This window comes from Idiotropiscis lumnitzeri, chromosome 20 (genome assembly GCF_059441095.1).
Source record: "Idiotropiscis lumnitzeri isolate Australia: NSW breed Sydney's pygmy pipehorse chromosome 20, RoL_Ilum_1.0, whole genome shotgun sequence".
Taxonomy (NCBI): Eukaryota; Metazoa; Chordata; class Actinopteri; order Syngnathiformes; family Syngnathidae; genus Idiotropiscis; species Idiotropiscis lumnitzeri.
In genome coordinates this window covers 11,465,812-11,486,755 of record NC_142410.1, presented here as the reverse complement: position 1 = coordinate 11,486,755, position 20,944 = coordinate 11,465,812, and the positions used below count along the sequence as shown (strand labels likewise).

The window sequence follows — 20,944 nt, the reverse complement described above, 5'->3', positions numbered from 1 at the left end:
GCATTCTTCCTTCCTTCCTCTTTTTTCTCACTTGTGAGGCTGCGGCTGATGCATGCAGAGGGGAGGGGAGGGGAGGGGGATGCTCTTTCTCTCCTGGATGACCTTTGAACTGCAGTTCAGTCATCGCTGTCTAATTGATGACGGACGGACTAGACGGCCGACGCTCAACGTGATGCGGGTTGACAAGGAGAGGAGAAGGTAAATTGACTTTTAATAAATCATTTGTAAATTTTGCTTTGACTTGTGAGGATGAAGTGGCAAATTTTACAAGTGCAATAACGAGCATACTGTAATGAAATAATTCAATATTTGGACTTGCAAGTTAGTTCTTTCCAAATCATGTCGTACATTCTTCTACAAATTTGAGTGAAAATTGCATGCTAACGTATTTCATTTTCTCACCAATCGTTTTTTTCTATTCTTTATTTTTAGTTTTAATAAAAAATAAATACTTTAGTTACATTTTCTATGCTTTCATCTTATTTTTATTGCCGTATTTTATATTATTATATTTTATTTCTTTTTGCTAATGTTAATGAAAAAAATCCATGTCCAAAAATTTGAATTTTTCTTGTAATTATTTTGCAAAAACTACGTTTTTCCCTTGTGTCTTCTTAAAGTTTCAATTTTGTAAATTAATAAATAGTAATTCCCCAAAGACTTTTAAAGTTAACTTCACGGTTCAAGTTTCAATGTCGAGGTTCATAAAATATACGCAATCAAAATTAAGAAAATAAATCAAATCCAGTTCTACAATGCACGATACCTCCTCAAGAACTGAACAGCTACTTATGAACGAGTTTTAATAAATGAGGATGTAAAATAACGACATAAAAACCACATTCACTTGAGAAATTGCTCTCGTGAAAATTCAACTCAACGAGACTTTGAGAGCACTTTGAAAACAACCACGGCTGCATGAAGTAAAAAATCAGACATCAAACCATCAAATGGAAGCTTTCCTGTTGCTACAAAAGCTCAACAGGTGAGCGTTTTTAAAACAATAATTGGAGGTTAATTACATATTAATGCTGGCACAAAACCTACTGAAGCAAAAAAAAAATGTCAAGAAAAGCCAACCAGAACATCTGAACTTTATTTGTGGGTATTTTTAAAAAAGTTATTCTGTGCAAACCCGCATCACCAGAGGGTGTGCAGACTTATGCAATCTCACTCTCTTACATGTTAATGTTTACTTCTCAAATGGTGGAAAAGGTTTTGTAATCATTTTAGTTGCTGTTTTTTTTAATTAATATAAAACAAATATTAGGATTGAAAAGGGGTGTGTAGACTTTTTACATCCACTCCATATGACCTCCTCCCCACCTGCGGCTGTGTCCCAGCGTATGCCAGTCCCTGGCCATTTTTGAATATGACACGTTTCTTTCTGGCAGGGCGATCAGTCGCGAGGCAGCCCGGAAGCGTCGGCGAGTGGAGTCGGATGTGTTTGGCGATTTGTGCCGCCTGCTGCCGCTGCGAGCGTCCGTCAGAGATCACCTGGACAAGCCGTCGGTCATCCGCCTGGCGCTCTGCTACATGCGACTCAAAGCGTTGCTACAAGGTGACGCGCCGTACGCCTCAATACCCGCTTCAACTTTGGGAATTTTGTTTAGCTTCATCCCTGCGTCGCAATCCACAGATCAAATGTACGCATCAAAGTTCTTCCTGGGAGGACCCGATATCCGTCTGGATTTAAAGAACGCGATGGAGGTCGCGGAAGAAACCAACGTCTACCTGACGATCCTGGAGGGATTTGTGATGGTTCTGTCTTCCGAGGGGGACATGATGTTCCTGTCTGACAATGTCAGCCGCTACTTGGGCCTCACGCAGGTTTACACACGTCCTTCTGCTCAGACACTTTTCCAGACATTGCAGGTGTGCCTCAGGGCTCCATCCCGAGGCCCCCCGCTTGTATCATTCACTTCCAGTGTGGTTATTTTGCATGTTTCCCTTCTCTCCCTCCTGCAACACACCCGATTCAAATGATCAGAGTCGTGATCCGGTTCCTTCAGAATTTTCTGTTGTCTGACGTTTGCCGCCTCATCGTTTGAATCAGGTGTGCTGCAGCAGGGAGCGATGGAAAACGGGCAGGAAAGTGGCCCTCGAGGACCTGAGTTTGACACCTCTGATTTACTTGGCTTCATTTCCTGTCAATGAAATATTCTCTTGCGATGACGCCCACATCAACCTTTCCCGCTCGCTTGCATCCTCCTCACTCGACTTGTGACTCCTGCTTCTCGGAAATGAACTCCTACTCACCTTAACACTGATGCCCTGTGGTTTGATTGATTTTTCTGTTTTAATATAATTCTGTGGAATTAGTACACACACACATGCAGAAAGGTGAGAATGCCTATTGAGGATTTAATTTTTCCTCCCCAGACTGAGCTGATGGGCCACAACGTGTTTGAATTTACTCACCCGTGTGACCACGAAGAAATCAGAAGTAACCTCCGCCTTTCTGCAGGTGTGTGAGCACGTGCGTGTTGGCCTGAGCTTGGCACATAATTTTTTTTTTCTTTTGAAGTGGAGTCTTGGAACGACACAAAGCGTGACTTTGTGGTGAGGATTAAAAGCACCCTGACCCTCCGAGGACGAAGCACCAACCTCAAGTCCGCCTCGTGGAAGGTTGCTCACAAATAGTTTCACTTGATTCAATCTTTGTGTTTTCAGCGTTTGCTTTAATTTCATTTCAACATTCAAATTTTTTTTAATTAATTTTGTATTATCAGATTTATTTTCAAATATGTTGAGTTGACACACTTGTGGCTATATTTCAAATTGTCTTCAATTTTTACTTTTTGCACAATGAGCTTTCTCCATTTGTATTTTTTACAATTCTTTCCTTGTCATTTTTGTGGACTTTGTCGACGGTGATTGGCCGTCGTAGGTGTTGCAGTGCCGAGGCCGAGCGAGGGCCTGCGCCGACCCCTCCCTGGCGTCCTGCCTGCTGCTCACCTGTCGCCCTCTGCCCGTGTCTCACACGCTCCTGTGCGCTCGCACCTTCAGCAGCCAGCACAGCATGGACATGAAGTTCACGCACTGCGACCACAGGTGACCTCAAACGCACTCGCCAAGGTGTCATCACGCATTTTCCAACCAGCTTTTTTATTTTTGTCAAATGAGTTGTACAGGTCATCGGTCACATTCATTTGATTTATCTTCTAATTTGTGTGCGTATGTGAAGAGTGTTGTCAATTTTAGGGTACAGCCCTCACGAGCTGGTGGGCCGCTCCATTTTCGAGCTTTGTCACGCGCTGGACACAATCTGTTTGACCAAATATCACATCAACTGTGAGTAGCAACAGATCATCCAAAGTTTTTTATTTTTTTTATTTTTAACTGTTGTTTGTGTTTTCTAGTGTATTCCAAGAGCCAGTCGGTCAGCGGTCACTACAGGATGCTCGTGAGGGGCGGCGGGTACGTGCGGGTGGAGAGCCACGGCGCCGTTATGCCAGTGGCCCGAGCGTCCATGTCGAGAAGCGGGCCGCCGCAAAGCCTCTTGATCCTCTGCGTCACCTACGTGCTAAGGTATCGCCACAGATGTTGCGAGCTTTTCGGGCAATGTCACAATGACGCAAATGTGTTCGTATGTGCGACAGCGACGTGGAGGAGCCGTTTTTGCGGCTCTCGCTGGACCAGTGAATGCAACGTCGGAGCGTGACCTGCTGCTGAGGAACGGATGCAACCCTTTCATTTTTTTTTTTTCAATGGAGTCCGTCATGGCAGTTTGCAGTCCTTTCAGCTCAAGCTGTAAGTGAAAAAGCTTTTTGAAAATTCAGCCGCAGATTCCAGTTTCACTTGCAACGTGACATTTGGTAGCTACATCTGTTGGGAGTAGGCCCACAAAAAAGTCTCAAGACCTGAAAAAACACAGCAAGTGTGCCATTTAGCAGCCATTTTTTTTAACCATTTTTACTTCGCCGCACTTACTTCGGTAGACCCCCCAAAAAAGACTCAAGAACCCATGTCATAAAACAAAGAACAAGTCAGCGATTTGAGTTTGAAGCTGTCACTGTTGCCTCCGTTTTGGCTATTTGTCGGACCTTTTTCGCAAGCTTTGTTCAACCAAAAAGCCAAGACTGATTTTTGGTGGCTCTGATTGCGGTCGTCAGACAGTTATCCGGCCGCAGTGCGCGAGAGTGTCGAAAGCGACCCGTTTGCCTCGTTTTTGACCTCTCTCTTTACTTCCTTTGGGGTTTCCTTCTCGGTCGGCGAACACGTGAACTGATAACGAAAGCGTCAGACATTGATGCTCCACGCACACACACGTCGAGAGTGTGTGCGTGTGTCGATGGGGAGATGTGAGCAGACGCGAGGCGAAGCCGCAACTTCCTGAACAGAGACGCTCAGCGGGAGAGTTCTCGTGGGAACCTTTTCAACTTTTTACCTCTTGGCCTCCACACGTAAACCACTCACGCCGTTTCCATTCAACTGACTTTACAACAATGACTTGAGACGACATTCCGTGCTTGAAATGCGGTTCAATTTGTTTGATTTTCATTTTCTCATTCCGTTTCGCCACACTTAAGCTTATGCATGTTTTTGGTATTTGGGAAGACACCTGAAGAAAAACTCTGCAAGCTGCCCTGATTCCAACCCCGAATCTCTGAGCTAGGAGACAAAACATGCTAACCACGGATTCGTTGTGCTTCCTTTATTCATCTGCATTCAAATAATATTGCTACTTTATAATATTTTTGTCTTCACCTTTCATTTCTGTAACCAGTTGAAGTGACATTGCTTGAAGTGACGGGGCCTCACACGGTTGCAATAAATGTAGCGTGGAAAGACTCTGGCGCCATCTAGTGTTCGTTTGGTCGCAGTAAAAAGAAATATGTATTTAAAAAGTGTCGACACAGCTCTATTATGTTCCTTTAACTTTTTTGTACGCCTGTTACTATCCAGTGCGTTGGTGCCATATGAACAAAAATGTTTTTTGTGTAACAAAATTCACGAAAATTGAATAAAGGACACCTGACGTTGTTGCAAATCGCAGCTGTACTGGATTCACGGTGCTACAATTTTAGGATTTCATTTAAAAAATGAGCAATTAACCAAATTTAATTCAATTCCTAAGAATGATAAAAAAAATTCTGATTTCTTTTTACCTTGGTTGGGTCCAAGCCACGTGGCTGGCGGGTCAGTACAGTACAGTTGCTAGGCAACAAGTTGACTTTTTACTATTTAAAGCTGATCCCTTTAAATGGAGTTGCCATAGAGAGGCAATGCATTATAAGAAGAAGAAAAGTGTACAAGGCGCATAATGTGTTGGATTACAATATTAAAATCAAGATATTTTCAATGCACTATTGCAGTAATATTTCATATTTATCTTGATCTCTTGGTCATTAAAGAATAGGATTATTGCAAGTCAAATATGTGCCTTGTGAGCAGGATTTCAAGGTGACCCACAGCCGAGTCACTACTGTGTGAGTGTGCGTGCACGCGCATGTGCGCGCGTCTAGAGTGCATTCTGTCAGTGTACCGTGAGCTGACTTTTTTTTTTTCTTTTTTGTCCTCTGCATGTCAAGGGAGGAGTAAGCGACCATTTTCACCTCCTTGTAGCGCTGCTGCTGTTTCACGTCAATGCAGCATGTGACTACTCACAACAGCAACACGCACACGACCACGCGCACACGCACACAAGTCCACACCCCCATCATCATCGTCACACCACGACGTCCTTCCCGTCCGGTGGGTGTTGTCGGGCTCTCAGCCAATGACACGGCGCCGTTGCAGCCTTTGACTTGCTACTAGAAAAGGGGGAGGGGGCGGCGACCTATGAGGTTGAGGTTGAGGTGATTGAAGTAAAACAACAGGTCATCTTTTGAGGATCCTTAATATGATTTGTATGCTCATCTCATAAAAAATGTATGACTAGAAGTTTGTTTTCCATTATGTTCTGCAGCCTAAAAATGTATGGAAATGTTTTGGGTTGGCGGGAAAGCAAAGTGTGGAGAGTCTCTGTCGCCAAACTGCGTAGCAATGAATGAGGCGATGAAAAAATATCCACATTCTTCTCCTTATTCTTGCCGCTTTCCTGTTTTTGTAGCGATGTGCTTATTCCTTGACAATCACGCCGTGTTTTTGTGGTTCAATATAAAATAATACAGTTGTTGTATGCTGAACCTGACACGGCCGTACAGGTTTCCGTTGCAACGTTTGTTTTAATACGTATAACGTGTTGGTTGCTAAGATCTTGTTTTTGCACTGAGTGACTGTCTGTGATTGTGTTTGTTTGTCCCTGTTCTGAGTGCTTATCTGCCGTGTAGAGTCCACGGGTTTAAGTCCAGTCCGTTACATCTCCGCGTACAATTTTCATTTTGCCCCTGCATGCCAAATGAGGCTGAACGGCACGTATGTGTGATGGAACACCCCATCAGTCACGTCCACTTCAGATCGATCCATTTTTTTTCATCTCTTTTTCCAGTGCCAGTCGTGACTCATTTCTGTTGAACAATCGATGGGCCAAACTGGGTTTTTTGCTTTGGCTTTTTTGGTACCTGTACAAAATACAATTATAGATTAGAATGTGGAGATTTCCAACTGTCTCTGAAGGCAACACCAACCTCAGTGTATCTTTCATAGATTTAACATTATGGAACAATTCCACTTTTTTTTCATTCAAAAAGACTGTCCTTGAAGGTAACACCAATTTCAAGAGATATAGTAAAAGTAAACAGAATACTTAGTTGACGATGGACACACTAAAGTGTGAAACTGTACTTGGTGACCTGCAAAAAGATTGGGACTGACCGACCCACAATGCCTTGCAAGTGTGCCGTTGACAGCATAGTTGAGCAGGCTGCCGACGTCAACAGAGGGGAGCGACTCCCACTCGCCCACTTCCACCCCCAATGCTCTCTCCTCTCCCCGAAAGACCCTCGCTGGCCACCTCCCCATTTCATCCAGCTGTCACACACACTTTCAAGCACTCAAAAACACCCATGACCTGTTGACCTCTCACACGTTGGCTCAATTGCACATGTTTCCTAGGGTGCCATAATCTCATTTTTTCAATGGAGACTATACATAAAAGTTAGAGTAAAATGCAATTTTCATGAGAGGTTTCAGTTAATGTTTACACTATTACACAAAAATAGAATTTAATATCAAAATTGTTCTGGAGCTGTCCCATTAGTTAGTTATTATCCAATTGAACTTAATTTGTTTGAAAAAGTATAATTTTACAACAACTTCTAGGCGCGTAACGTGTGGTGACAGGCCGAACAGTTCAATGCTCTTCCACTAGATGGCAGAAGGTGCAATTTATGGATGCTTCCAACTATTGCCATTCATACAGCAGAAGTAAAATAAATGTTTCTTTAACAGTTTAATCCGTAAATCAAGTGAGCCTCTGTATATTCAGCATTTGCAAATATTCTAGGGGAAGCTATCTTGTAATTTACTTGAAATCAGGGGCGGAAAATGAGCCATTTGCCGCCATCTTGTCAATGACAAACCGTTTAGGGTTGGGATCAATTACTTGCCAATTTCCAGTATATGACGGCTCACTTTCAAAACAACCAAGAGACGGCTGCAGATAAAGTCGAAATTAGACAAACAAATGAATAAGATCCAAACAGCATACACCATAAAACAATGGCGAGTGTCATGGTTGGCGTTTTCAGACGCTTTGTACGCAGAGCGGGCGCGCGCACGGTCAACTGCGGCGCAAGCGGGAGCACGCACGTCAGGCTACGTCGCCCTCCTCCTCCTCCTTCCGCGTGCCCCCCTCGGTGCCCTCCTCGGTTGTTGTCTGGCTCTCCGCTGCCTTTTAAAGCAAACCCGCCCAGTATGTCCATCCTCACTCGCTCGGAGGTCCCGACACGGTGAGGAGCACCTCGGTCTCTCTCTGTCTCGCTCTCTCCCACCTCCCGTCGCCGTCCACAGGACCACAGTCCGCCCTCCGCCCGTCGTCTTCGCCGCCTTTCACCCAACTTTCACCGCGGCCATGTATCGCTACTTCGGGGAGCTGTTGAGCCGCTCGGCGGGCAGCGCGCTGGCCTCGAGCTGCGTGGACTCCGCGCTCCCGGCGTCCGCCTCGCTGCTGCGGGTCCGCCGCTATGCCGACGCTGCGAGTGGGCAGCAGCCGGACGACCCCAACTTCTTCCGCATGGTGGAGGGCTTCTTCGACCGCGGCGCCGCCATCGTGGAAGACAAGCTGGTGGAGGACCTGCGCACTCGCGAGACCCCCGAGCAGAAGCGGCACCGCGTGCGGGGCATCCTGCGCATCATCAAGCCGTGTAACCACGTCCTCAGCGTGTCGTTCCCCATCAAGCGGGACAACGGCGAGTGGGAGGTGGTGGAAGGATACCGCGCCCAGCACAGCCAGCACCGGACGCCCTGCAAGGGAGGTGAGCGCTGGAGGACCTCCCAGGTTGACAGCTAGCGCTTAGCCTAGCATCCCGTTAGCATTACTTTGCGCTTTTCGAGCTTGTTACGCAGCAAACTGTCCGCTCTTCTTTTTCCCGACAGCTAATAACACGCCACTGTTTTCTCACTTTTAATTGTAATACTTTCGACGCCAACTTGCATTTAAATATTTTCGCTTATCTGTAGCTACGAGCTTTGAAAGCTAGCAGTTCACATCTGGTTCTGGTTGAACTATTTGGCCTCTTCCCTTGAAAACGTTCCTGTGGTTGGAACATAACCAAAATGAGCAATCCTAGTTATTATGATACGCCTTTATTTTTATTAATGGGTTCTTGTACGAATGTGTTTATCGAAGTTAAATCACAGTCATGCAGGTGTTAATCTAACATGAAAAGACCAAAGTAATTGAATACAATTAAAGGTTTGGAGTAGATGAGTTTAGATAAGTTTGTTATTGGTGCCTTTTATTTTTATTTTATTTTTTACTGAATATGATTAGTAAAATGAGCTGCAGGACTTTTGAATCCAAATTCAACAAATCACATGATTTCTAACGAGCAGGTGTTATGTGTCCCGTTGAAAAAAAAATAAAAAAAGCTGATTGATTGTAATATACTTGGAGATTTCAGGCTTCGCTTTGCTTTGTTTTATAGGTGAATAAACTTCAGTGTTCCCCAGCCTATTTTTTTCTCTTAGCTTTTTATTTTCCCCTTTAAGTTAGAATGCGTTGGCAATCAAAACGAAAACCAACTTGCACGGCCATAAAATGGCCCCCCAAGCAGACTTTGGACACTACTGTCCACCTTTGACACTGTAAAGTTCAAGGCCTAATCTATGTAGGTCCAATGCCCCCGCAGTGCATTCTGGGTAGTTTAACAGTGGGTGAGATGTGATGTATGGCGAAAGTGCGTGGGAGTGTCGACGGGGGAGGGAGGGAAGTCTTTTCTCCTTGCATTCCCATTTGCCCGTGACGGGTGGGGGAAGGCGTCGTAGTAAGGAGCCTCGTCGGCTGTTGTTGCTGTTAACACTCGCGCACCTGCTGGATGCACAAACTATTCTGGGGCAGCCGTGTTTCTACCTCGCCCGGCTGGTTTCTCCCTCAAGGCAACTTAAAGGCGAGTCGAGTCCAATCCACTTTTGGGTCAGCAAGAAAACCGAGCGCGTTTAATGATTGACGTGGCGCCGAGACCCTTGACTTTGCGCTGCAAAGTTCAAAGAGGTGTTTTTGGGTACGCCCCGCCCCCTTTCAAGGCTGCCTTTGGTGCATCATCGTCATTGTGGGAGTGACACCAAAGTATCGGGAACTCTCGCTATTGGTGACCCGCTGCAGATGGTCGACGCCCACCCTCTAAAAAAACGTTTCGAATTGCTCATTCAAACGTTAAGATGAATTCCATGCCGAACATTTGACTGTTTTCCGATACATTCTTCTTTTATTATGGGGCTAATCGTTTGTGGGGTAGCCACGATTGGCAAATGCGCTTTTAGTGATTGAAGCAGGACAGAAACGCAAATCAAAAAATGAAAACACTCACAAGGAGCCACTGTGACTCCAGCTCCTTAAAGGTCGCTTAAGCATTTTTGTGAAACTCTTCCTGGCTCTCTCTAGTCAACTTTACTCACAATTTGCTTGTTTTAATCAATTCTTCAATTCTATTCAGTTTCCAACTTTCATGTCAAATTTCCGTCATTTTGCAATCTTATTTCAAAGTGGTGTCAACGGCAAAACCTTTTGAGGTTAGTAAAATATCAATTTGTGTGATCCAAAGTCCGATGAGAATCAACCGGCAGTGCTTCTCTTTCAACTGAATCTGCTCTTTGATTTGCGACGGTTGTTGCGTGACGTCAATGTCGTGGTGGATAAATGAAAGAAGGGAGGGGGGCGGCCTGTTTTCCCAGATTTATAATTTGATCACATCACAAGCTTGGGATTGTCCTCCCGTCTTCACTCGTGGTGGCTCAGCTGATGTTTGCAAAGGATCTAAAAGATCAGGCCTTGCATTTCTTTTATTTATTTTTTAAATCAGACTTTAATTCAATTCACGTGCAAAGTGCTGACAGCTGCGTAAATTGAATGAGCTTTTTGAAGATGTGCACTTTCATCCTGGCCAAGCTGGATGAAGCGTTTAGTTTAACTTAGACACGCTGGTGAGAAAACAAATTTGCTCAAATTATCTTTAAATTATTTTTCATAATGAAAGGTGTGTCAACGATTTCTTACTAATTATTAAACCCGTGTAAACGAGTCGTGCCAGCTAGGAGAAAAATGTTGGACTGTCTCACAAATTATATTCTAGAAGTCATCACACTCACTTAAAAAAAAAAAAGAAAATTGTTTTTGGAAAGCCCGTCACCGTGGTAACATGTTTTTGTGTTTCAGGTATCCGTTACAGCACCGAGGTGTCGGTGGACGAGGTGAAAGCTCTGGCCTCCTTGATGACGTACAAATGTGCCGTTGTGGGTACGTTGGAGCGAGTCTTTCAATTTGGGGCTCTTTTGACCACATCTTTGCTGTCACGAATATTGCAAGCCAAGTTGTTCTCCTTTGCCAGATGTGCCGTTCGGCGGGGCCAAAGCTGGAGTCAAGATCAACCCCAGGAATTATTCTGTGAGTCATAACGCCGCCGCCACACCCGCAACACAATATGATCTTTGATCAAAAGGGGAATTCAGGAAAAAATGGAGTCTTGTGAGGAAATGACGCGTGTCGCGCCTTCTACGTCGATAAGCTAATATTAGCGTTTCCAATGTTTGGTAAACGATAATGTCATGGTTTGGCAGGACAACGAGCTGGAAAAGATCACCAGGAGATTCACCATCGAGCTGGCCAAGAAGGGCTTCATTGGTGAGCGTCAACGTCTTTCATATTTTTTGCTAGCCTGCAGCCTCAAAAAAAAAAAAAATAAAAACTCCCCACACATCCCAGCTCAGACTGCACCCTTCCCCCATCTTCAGTTTGGAAACCCCGCCTAAGTTTTTGGACCGCGCTCTGGAACATTTTAAACATCAGCCGAGGTTTCAACTTTGAAAGCTGAAGCTTGTGTTTAGAATATTCCACACGGTTTCTGTGATGGCTTAAAAAAAAAAAAAAGGAGCCATCTTGAAAATGGCCTCATCATCTCTCTCCCGACCAGGACCCGGCATCGACGTCCCGGCTCCCGACATGAGCACAGGCGAGCGGGAAATGTCCTGGATCGCCGACACCTACGCCAACACCATCGCGCACACGGTCAGTTCGAGCAAAGTTGGGCCGCTTCAAACTCTAGCCTGCATTTGGCATCTGTTCCCTTTTTCTTTTTTTTTTTTTCGGTAAACACGAAGCAAAGTGGAAGGAGTGAGTCACTCCGAACCACCAGCTTCCTGCCTCTCCCTTCCCACCAGAGCAAACATTCCTCTCCTCTTCTCTCTCTCTCTCTCTTTGGGCTGAAAGCAAGCAAACAAGCCGTCTTCCCCACTTGTCAAGTTATTGATGTATCAATAATGGATTAACAAGACAACATGAACTCTGCAAAAAGTTTCAGATGAGGTGTCTACGAATTGTTCCATTACAAGTTGAGCACTTTTTTGGCCACACCCTGTCTCATGTTGAAAAGCCCAAGCTGGTCACAACATTAGGTACACCAGCAATAAGAAGACAAGCTCTAGTTTTCAAACCAGGGTGAGACATTCAAATTGGGTTCTAATTATTGGTTTGATTTAAAAAAGAATATATTTTTAACACACACGCATCACTCACATCTGCTTTGTGAGAAAGTCGTGCAGGGTGCAGTACCTCTCACGGCCAGTTGGAGGCAGACTCCAAACGATAGTCTTCTTAAAATGTTGGTATGCGTCTTTTGTCTCGACAGGACATCAACGCGCACGCCTGCGTGACGGGCAAGCCCATCAGCCAGGGCGGCATCCACGGCCGCATCTCGGCCACCGGTCGCGGAGTCTTCCACGGCATCGAGAACTTCATCAACGAGGCGTCCTACATGAGCATGCTGGGACTGACGCCCGGCTTCAAGGACAAGACCTTCATCGTCCAGGTGACTACATGTGGCGATGAGCGGGAGCGAGGTGACCGCTTTCGATGGGCCGGAGCTGCGATGTCGTCGGCTTTTTAGTGTCTGCGAAAACAAGAAGTAGGTTTTGTGAAAGAGGAAGCCGATCTCGCCGATCAGGCGACAAGTTAGTGAAGGAGTCGAGATTTGCACTGAGTATAAAGATGAAGGCCAGTGGAGTGGGAACAGCAGCTTGTTGGCAACATCCAGGATCAAAAGGATAATCCTCCTTTGAGTGTTTTGTGTGCGGATTGCATCGAGCGTAGATGACATCATCTTGGAGATTTAGCCGGCAGAGAATTAAGCGGCACTCCTCGCTCATCTGGAACAATAGCGACTGTTCCGACCATCTCATTAAGCGGGAATCATTGAAAAGAAATAATTTTTTGTTTAGTTCAGGCGACGGCTGTCACATTCTGTGTGTTAGTTTTTTATACAAGAAAAATGCAGAATTGCAAAAATATTTTTTGGGGAGGTAGAGGAGACGGAAAAAAGAGTCATCGTGTTTCCATTCATTTTAATGGGGAAAAAAATGACTTGAGATCCCCTCACATCAAACCACCACTTTTGCTGAAATGTTGAAAAGGAACAATAAATATTAAAAGTGAAGTCAAATTGAAACTTGTGTTCACATGATCTGCCCAAATGGCCAGGAATTCAAGATTCCGCTACCGTATGCGTTTGTGTGTCAGGGTTTCGGCAACGTGGGTCTGCACTCCATGAGGTACCTGCACAGGTACGGCGCCAAGTGCGTGGGCATCGGCGAGATCGACGGCGCCATCTACAACCCGGACGGCATCGACCCCAAGCAACTGGAGGACTACAAACTGGTACGGCCTCTTCTTACTTCTCTCCCGTCTTGTTTTCACGTCTCAAAATACACCTCGGTGTCACCGTGGCAACCTGACCCCTGCCTCAACCCCCCCCCCCCCCCCCCGTGCGTGTGTGTGACTCGACCCGACAGCAACACGGCTCCATCGTGGGCTTCCCGGGCGCCAAACCCTACGATGGGAACATTCTGGAAGCCGACTGCCACATCCTGATCCCGGCCGCCGGCGAGAAGCAGCTGACGCGTCACAATGCCCCCAAGATCAAGGCCAAGGTGAACACCGCCGCCCCTCCCTCCATTTTGTTAGCAAAGAACTCTCATCTCTATTATTTTTTTTTTTCCCCCACCATCTTTTTATTGCTTTTATGCTGCATACAAAAACCGTCAGTTGGAGCAAATAGACTTTGGAAACTTGTTGGTCAACTTTGACAAATAAGAGGTGACTTACGAAACGTGGAATATCCTGCAGACATTTAAAAAAAAAAAAAAAAAAAAAGTACACTCACTGGTGCTGCGCGGGGACAGGATGTCCAAATATGGTCTTTTTTTTCCATCAATGGGTCCTATTATATTTATGCTTCATTTTAAAATGTTGAAAATGGCTCAAGAACAACTCCACCGTGTGGAAAAGAAAACTGTCAGCATTGTTGCCTGAAGATATAAATCTTCTAATCTAATCTCGTTGCACACTTGAGTACAATGACAATAAAGGGATTTCGAATTCTAAAGTCAGTTTTTTTTTAGTTTTTTTTATTAGGCGAAAAATAAAAAAATGGTTTGGTTGGATAGATTTAAGTAATTTGATTTGTTAAAAAAGCATCATGGCATTTGGCGCTGAAGGGACGAGTTAGCCACAAAGGTGACAGCGTGCAATTTCTTTTCCATTAATTAATCTTATTCAGCTCATCGTTTTGTTTATTGCGCAAGTTGTGGCTCTGAAAAAAAAAATTGAGAGGATGTGACTCATTTGCTTTGAAGTATGAAAACCTTTTTGTGCTTTTGGAGGTGTTGCGACTTTGATGAATGACAGTTTGAAAATTTAACATGCTAATGTGACTTTGGAGACGTCAGCGCACCACTCGATAGCAACGATATGTTTTTCTTTTTTCTTTTTTTTAAGAAGTTTAAAGCGTAATGGTCACACTGGCCCACAAAAAATGATTGATTTTCTTCCAATGCAAAAATATCTCAACGTTTCCAGCGTTCTTGGCATCAAAATGTGTTTAATATTTTTTTTGTTCTCGCCCAGATCATCGCCGAGGGTGCCAACGGTCCCACCACCCCCGACGCCGACAAGGTCTTCCTGGCCAACAACGTCATGGTGATTCCTGTAAGTCGTCCGCTGGCAAATTGAAAGCAAATCTCGAGTGGTGCGTAGGACGACTGCAATTGCGCCGGCGTCTCCCCCTGCAGGACATGTACCTGAACGCCGGCGGCGTGACGGTGTCCTATTTCGAGTGGCTGAAGAATCTCAACCACGTGAGCTACGGACGCCTGACCTTCAAATACGAGCGGGATTCCAACTACCACCTGCTAAGTGAGAACAAGACGCAAATAAAAGAAATCCTCTTTTGTGTCCGCTCTGGAACAAAATTGTTTGTCTCCTCCAGTGTCGGTGCAGGAGAGTCTGGAGCGCAAATTTGGCAAGCAGGGCGGACCCATCCCGATCGTGCCCACCGCCGACTTCCAGGCTAGAGTTGCTGTGAGTAGATGCGCAATTTGGTTTGCACGGAAAGCTCCGCCCACTAAGCGCTCTCTCACGATGCTTGGGTGCACAAATGGGAGCGTTTTGAAAGTGACTTTGTGTTGCAGGGTGCCTCCGAGAAGGACATCGTCCACTCCGGCTTGGCCTACACCATGGAGAGATCCGCCAGGGTAAGCCATGCTGCTCATATTTTTTTGAGTCGTACTGACAGATGCAGATGCAGACAAATTCACGATTTAAATACATTTGTATTGTATTTCCGTTGGACAGCTCTGATCGAGTGCTTTGTGAAGTATGGCTAGTGGTGTGAGGGCTCCCTCTAGTGGTATGCTAAGAACCACTAAATTAAATGTTGACACTATCAGAAAGCAACTTTTTATTTTTTTTTCAAAGCACAGTACTTTTCATTAGAGTCAATTTATATTTAACCTGTAGTGCAGGCATTTTCATGTATTTATGTGCAATTTCCATCTTGTTTATTCAAATTGAAATGAAATCATGTTCTGATATTCTAAGTGTCATGTGGCTTGTTTTCCAGCAAATCATGCGCACGGCGAGCAAGTACAACCTGGGCCTGGACTTGCGGACGGCCGCCTACGTCAACGCCATCGAGAAGGTGTTCAAGGTGTACAATGAGGCCGGCCTCACTTTCACATAAATGCGTCCCTCACCCTGCCGCCGTCTTTCCCTCCCCGCACCCGTCAAACTTTAAACAGCCTTGAGAACATATCAGCGTCTTTGCATATTTCGTCGTCTTTGTCGTTGTTTACCCGCCTTGACATGTAAGAAAAAGCAGACAAAGTTGAACATCTCCACAGAATCAAGATTATGTTGGCAATTCATTGTAGTTTGATCGCCACCTTTTGTGCGCCCCCCACTGGCTGTGATGAGCACTGCAGCTGCCTTAATGCTGGAAAAAAGGGATTTAATATAATCACAATAAAAAAATCTTATAAAGTGTCATTGGCAAAGTTTTCACTATTAGTGACGTTTTTGTTTTCCAGTAGAAGATTTTCATTTCCCCCGATGAAGTTTTGTAATGCAGCTTTTCCTTCGGACAAGAAAAGTGGGCGTCTACGGGGTTTGCCGTCTCTGTCCTGCTCTTATTTTAACCGTCCATGTCCTCATTTTCAAATATAATTTTCTTTTTTGTATTTTTTTTTCCTTTTTTGGGGGGAAAACAATAAAATGTTAAAACCTCAGTTTCGAAGTTTGATTTCTTTATGCATTTTTGTTAATCAAATTATTTCGGTAAATATAGTAGCAGGCGATGAAATATATTTTATGTGTACAAGTTGTGCAGTGTTATGAAGTGCACTTAATACAAAAGCAGACACAAAAAGTGGTTTCCAACAACAACAATTTTTTTTATTTTACTTTTATAAAATCAGCTATAATGCTAACTTAAACTGTATTTGTGTGTGTGTTTGTGTATCACAGATTGCTTAATAAGGCAACATGCAGTCATTTCATGTCTAATGGCGGCGGAATAACGCATTTGTTGGGCTTAAACACAAACGCGAGTACACTTTGCTGGGCTGGAGCACAAAACAACGCTGACGTAAAATGCCGCTGCTAAACGACTACATTTCCCAGAATTCCATCTGAGCAGACTTCTCGATCCGCCATGAAAGCTTCCCCATGATGATTTTAGGATGCCATGCAACCAGGTAAGTACACAAAAACGTTTTATTCAGATAGGCAGACACTACGTATTGTTATGGTGACGTCATCTTTATTGCTCATTTAAAAGCCTTTCTTGTCATTTCACTTTGTACGTTTTATTGCCAATTACAGTATCGTGTGTGTTTCATGCATGTGCATCTCTCATTTAATTTTTATTTTCAGGGCTCGGGTACTTGATTGGGACGACACTTGACACTAGATGGGAGGCGAGGGGATGCTGCATCCGGAAGAGTTCCACCCAGACGCCTTTGGTTCCGGTAAAAGTCACACACAAAGACATGTAATAAAATGAAAAACAAACACCTGGACTCCTGTTGAGCGAGGCAAAGGGTGAAGGGGAGCGAGGGGCCGCTGGAGGGCACGTCCTGACAGGAACTAATAACCCTGATAGAGGAGACATTACATTAGTCAAATATTATTAATTTCACAAGAAAATTAAATTGAGATTTTTTTTAAAATATGTTGACAATTGTAAAAACAACACATTGATATAAATGGTCCCAAAAAAAACACCTCAGCAGTACAAAAAAAAATGTCATATAAAATTGGGAACACAGATGAGGCGATTGCACTTCATGGTGGATTTTATTCGAATCGTCTGGTCTTACCTCTCCCCCTTCGCCGCCTTGCTCCATCCCTCCGTATTCACCCTGAGGAAAAATAAAAATATTAGAATTTTTGCAACTGTGAACTTTAAAAAAAAAAAAGCCGTCCAAACATGCTGCCGGGCTGTCGTCCAATCGCTGGCTTGCTTCATGCCGGAAGTGTTAGTGTTGGTTAAGATTGACAAAGTGAGCCAGCTCACATGCGTGCATACTTGAAACTACGACGGTTAAAATGGAAACACTAGCTCGCGGATGTGCGATATGGCCGTCAAATAAAAGCTCTGATTTATTTATTTTTCCTCTTCCAGCTCTCACAAACTTTGATTTCTCATTGTAACCTTCTCCACCACTACTTTGCAACAACTTCCCCAGAAAATAATGAAAAAAAAGATCTGAAACTAAGAGAAAAAGAAAAGTTTGACAGCACCTACCTCGGGTCAACCAACGTTAGCAACAACAACAACTGCGCTTTTATAAACTCGCGCTTCTACGATTACAGCCATGTTGTTAGTGTAAGTAGTGCATATCAGCAGAGATGCGCTTTGAATGAAAGAATCTTCCCCCCCCCAAAAAATGTTAATATTAGTCCGAAATACTGGTAGCATGCAAGGTGTCGGCACCTCGTTTACGGACTCCTCCTATCAGGGCGACACAGACACAAACAATTTGGAGAAAAACAGCGATAAAATGAGCGGTCCCTGAAGTGGGAGGCGGTCGCCACGGTAACCAACCTGGTTGAGCCCGGTGGACGCGGCGATGTTCTCCACGCCCTCCGTGGCGGCCTGCGACACCTCGTTGGCGCCGCTGACGGCCGTGTCCGCCACGATGTTGGCCTGGTCCACGGTCCTGTTGGCCACTAGGGGGCCGGCAGGGACGCGTTAATTCAAAGCGAGTTCAGTTTGCATAATTTGGAGCTCGTTGAATGTACCTACCGGTGTTTACTGACGACACGACGCCTTCCTTCGTCTTGTTACCTGAGCGAGAGAAAAGGACACACAAAGTTTCAACTGAGTGCGCTTCTTGCCCGCCTTCCTCCTCTGTCGACCAATCAGCTCTTTCCCAGTTGACCAATCAGCTCCTTGCTCTTTGTGTTTTTTTTTTCTCTTCTTTTCCTCACCTGTCTGGTCCGATGATTCGGTTCGGGCCTTCCTGACCGAAACATCCCAACCGGACGGTAACATTTAGACAGCATTGCCCGTGCGGCCCCGAGTGCTCGTTCCAGGCAGCTTAAAGCCATTTATTATATAATCTGGCACGGGGAGCGATGGCGAGCGGGACGAATGTGGCGAGTGAACAACGACATCGCGGAGTCGTTATACCTTGGCGCATTTGCGGCCTTTCTGGCCCGCTTTTTTTTTTTTTTCTTTCTTTCTTTCTTCTGCACATGCACCGCTGGCCTTGAGCCTGCAGACACTATGCTGCTGCAGCGCACACGCGCGCACGCACGCGCACACGCACTGCAATGATGCAATGACACAGCTTCTTTTTAATCCACTCGTAGGCAAGCGGCAGGGTCCCCCCCCTGTGTGCTTTAGCGAAAAGGGGGACATCAAAGCATGTGGCTTGAATCTTCTAAGCATATTATTGGCGCGTTTTGCACGTAATCCCCCCCCCCCCCCCTCATGTTTTCAGGGTGGGAGGGAGGCCGAGTGAAAGGTGTTAAGTCATCCAAGCGGCACGCAAGGGACACAAGGATGAGGTGACGCAGTGCCCATCTTCCTCACCCCCCCCTTATATAATTACAACCCCCACTTTTGTGTCGCTTCCCCACCCAAAAAAAAGCGAAGCCCTCGGACGCCTCCATGTAACCTTGAGAGGTGACGCAGACGTCACAGGATGGCATCGCAAATTCGAATGCTCACGTTTGATTCCGAAGATTAGAAAATGTTCTTTTTGCCCCCCCCCAATCTTGCAAGCAACACACGTCTCCCCCTCCCCCCCAACTCTTCCTCGTACACCATCCGCTCGCCCCTGCACCATTTTTGCCCATGCCTTACCGACATACATCACCCCTTCCTTGGTCTTGGCCGCAGCCTCCTCCATGCCGGCTTTGGTCTTCTCAGCGGCCGCCACCACCCCCTCCTTGGCCATGGAGAAGCCCTTCATGAGTGCATCCATCCTGGGGCGACGACACGGCTGGGCTCCCCTGCTGCGGACGGTCGGCGGGCTCGGGCTGGATGCTTGACGGTGAGCGTGCGGCAAGTGCGGGATGCAAAATGTCAGTGTGCGTGCGCGCATGTGTGTGTGTGTGTGTGGCTTGACTCCGCCTCCCTCGGCTGCTCCAGCTGGGAAAAGGGGGAGGAGGGAAGCAGCAGCAGCCGGCGGCGTACGCACGAGGCAGAAAGATGCTGCAGCATTTCTCACGTCATCATTGCCTCACCGCCGACACTTTTTTTTTTTCCTCATTGTGTGTGGAAACACCTCTCGGAGATGCCAAACTAGCAGTTACATAACGAGCAGCTTCAGGAAACTTCTCATCTGGCCCTGGGAGATGATGTCATCGGGTTTGCCATGTCATGTTTTTGTCACGTGTGGGATTTTATCGCATCCTCTCCTGCGGTCACTTCAATGAGAGGAACAAAAATGCTGAGTCAGGATCACATGTTGAAGGCGCCTGCTCAGGGGTGTGCAGAGGTGGGGCCAGGGGGGGGGGGGGGGGGGGGCGGTTGGTGGTGGGCCCCGGGCATCCGTCTGAAGGGGGGGGGCATCCGAAGCATAGTGGCCCCCAATCAGGTTTTTAAAGTAGGTTTTTAAACTTTGGTTAGGTATTGAAATTGGCGTTTTAAACTAGGGTTGAAGTTACAAATTTGTGTTTAAATCTAGGCTTTGAGTTTAAAGCGGGTTTTTAAAGCTTCTGTAGTACAATTAAGCAAATTTCAAAACGAATTGATTCAGATTTTTCAAAATGTCTCACATGTATGAGGTGTGAAACAGCTGCAAAACCCAACGCCATTTTGTTTTTGTGGCAATGGGGGAATTTTAAAATCTGTTTTTCTGAACTGAGATAAGTGTAAAAAAACCTAGCGTCTTCACTGCTGCTTATCAGTGAAAACATTGCCACCTACAGGCGAGAAAGCACAATTGCGATTTTTGAAGGTGGAATGCAAAACAGAAGGAACAGGAGCGCGAAATTAAATTTAAAAAAATTCTACTGTCTTTTTACTGTTTGCCACAAGATGGCAGCAAAGTTTCTTGCTGGGTTACCACTTGATTTGTTGCCAACACTAAAATTTCTGCCTTCTTGAACCTTTTGGTCATCTCATTTGAGCGAGATGTCATCTCTTGATGTTGCTAAGCGAATTGAATGCGTTTGTGTGAAATGTCGCCAACATACAACACGGGCGTTTTGTTAATGAGACGTCATTTGGCTAACCGTGTTGGGTGATTAAAAAAAACACAAATAAAACTTACAAATTGCGAAATATATGAAGTTAAAAAATGATTGCTAAAAATCGTAAATACACTTGATTTTTGCAACCCTGAACCTCGAACCCTCCATTTTAAACACGCAATTGAGTGGTGAAATCCGAATTTGAAATCTTAACTGAACTCTTACCCATGCATCCTTAATTTTAATCACATCCTTTGTTTCATCAAGTCTTGAAACCCTGACCGAGACGTGCCACCCAACTTCTCTCATCTTTCTCTACTCATCCGCACTTCCCAATCCATCTGCATGACTTTTCACGCCTTCATC

At 45.3% G+C, this 20,944-nt stretch overlaps 3 protein-coding genes across 5 annotated transcripts; 2 read left to right on the top strand and 1 right to left on the bottom strand.

The window, feature by feature from the left end:
* The first annotated feature begins 38 nt into the window (after window positions 1–38).
* On the top strand, window positions 39–4,993 carry LOC148317767 (endothelial PAS domain-containing protein 1-like). Of its 3 annotated transcripts, none has more exons than XM_088283631.1 (9): window positions 39–198; window positions 1,395–1,561; window positions 1,640–1,830; window positions 2,383–2,467; window positions 2,528–2,628; window positions 2,891–3,054; window positions 3,205–3,294; window positions 3,363–3,531; window positions 3,603–4,993. In XM_088283631.1, the coding sequence occupies exons 1-9, from the start codon at window positions 53–55 to the stop codon at window positions 3,759–3,761; spliced, it is 1,272 nt and encodes a 423-aa protein (XP_088139757.1). In that variant the 5' UTR covers window positions 39–52; the 3' UTR covers window positions 3,762–4,993. The 3 variants fall into 3 exon arrangements, with proteins under 3 accessions (XP_088139757.1, XP_088139759.1, XP_088139758.1); XM_088283633.1 differs by having other exon boundaries at window positions 3,188–3,294; XM_088283632.1 differs by having other exon boundaries at window positions 1,395–1,830; window positions 3,188–3,294.
* Window positions 4,994–7,949: 2,956 nt separating this feature from the next.
* Window positions 7,950–16,158, top strand: LOC148317766 (glutamate dehydrogenase, mitochondrial). The gene is made up of 13 exons (XM_088283838.1): window positions 7,950–8,360; window positions 10,760–10,840; window positions 10,932–10,987; window positions 11,161–11,224; window positions 11,514–11,608; window positions 12,228–12,407; window positions 13,115–13,252; window positions 13,387–13,524; window positions 14,501–14,581; window positions 14,665–14,788; window positions 14,862–14,953; window positions 15,064–15,126; window positions 15,495–16,158. Exons 1-13 carry the CDS (start codon window positions 7,958–7,960, stop codon window positions 15,612–15,614), a joined length of 1,635 nt encoding a protein of 544 aa, XP_088139964.1. The 5' UTR covers window positions 7,950–7,957; the 3' UTR covers window positions 15,615–16,158.
* A 141-nt stretch (window positions 16,159–16,299) lies between these two features.
* On the bottom strand, window positions 16,300–19,505 carry LOC148317765 (uncharacterized). The gene is made up of 5 exons (XM_088283837.1): window positions 19,245–19,505; window positions 18,180–18,221; window positions 17,979–18,103; window positions 17,251–17,292; window positions 16,300–17,026 (listed from the first exon to the last, which is right to left on the bottom strand). The coding sequence occupies exons 1-5, from the start codon at window positions 19,483–19,485 to the stop codon at window positions 17,018–17,020; spliced, it is 459 nt and encodes a 152-aa protein (XP_088139963.1). The 5' UTR covers window positions 19,486–19,505; the 3' UTR covers window positions 16,300–17,017.
* Window positions 19,506–20,944: the final 1,439 nt, after the last annotated feature.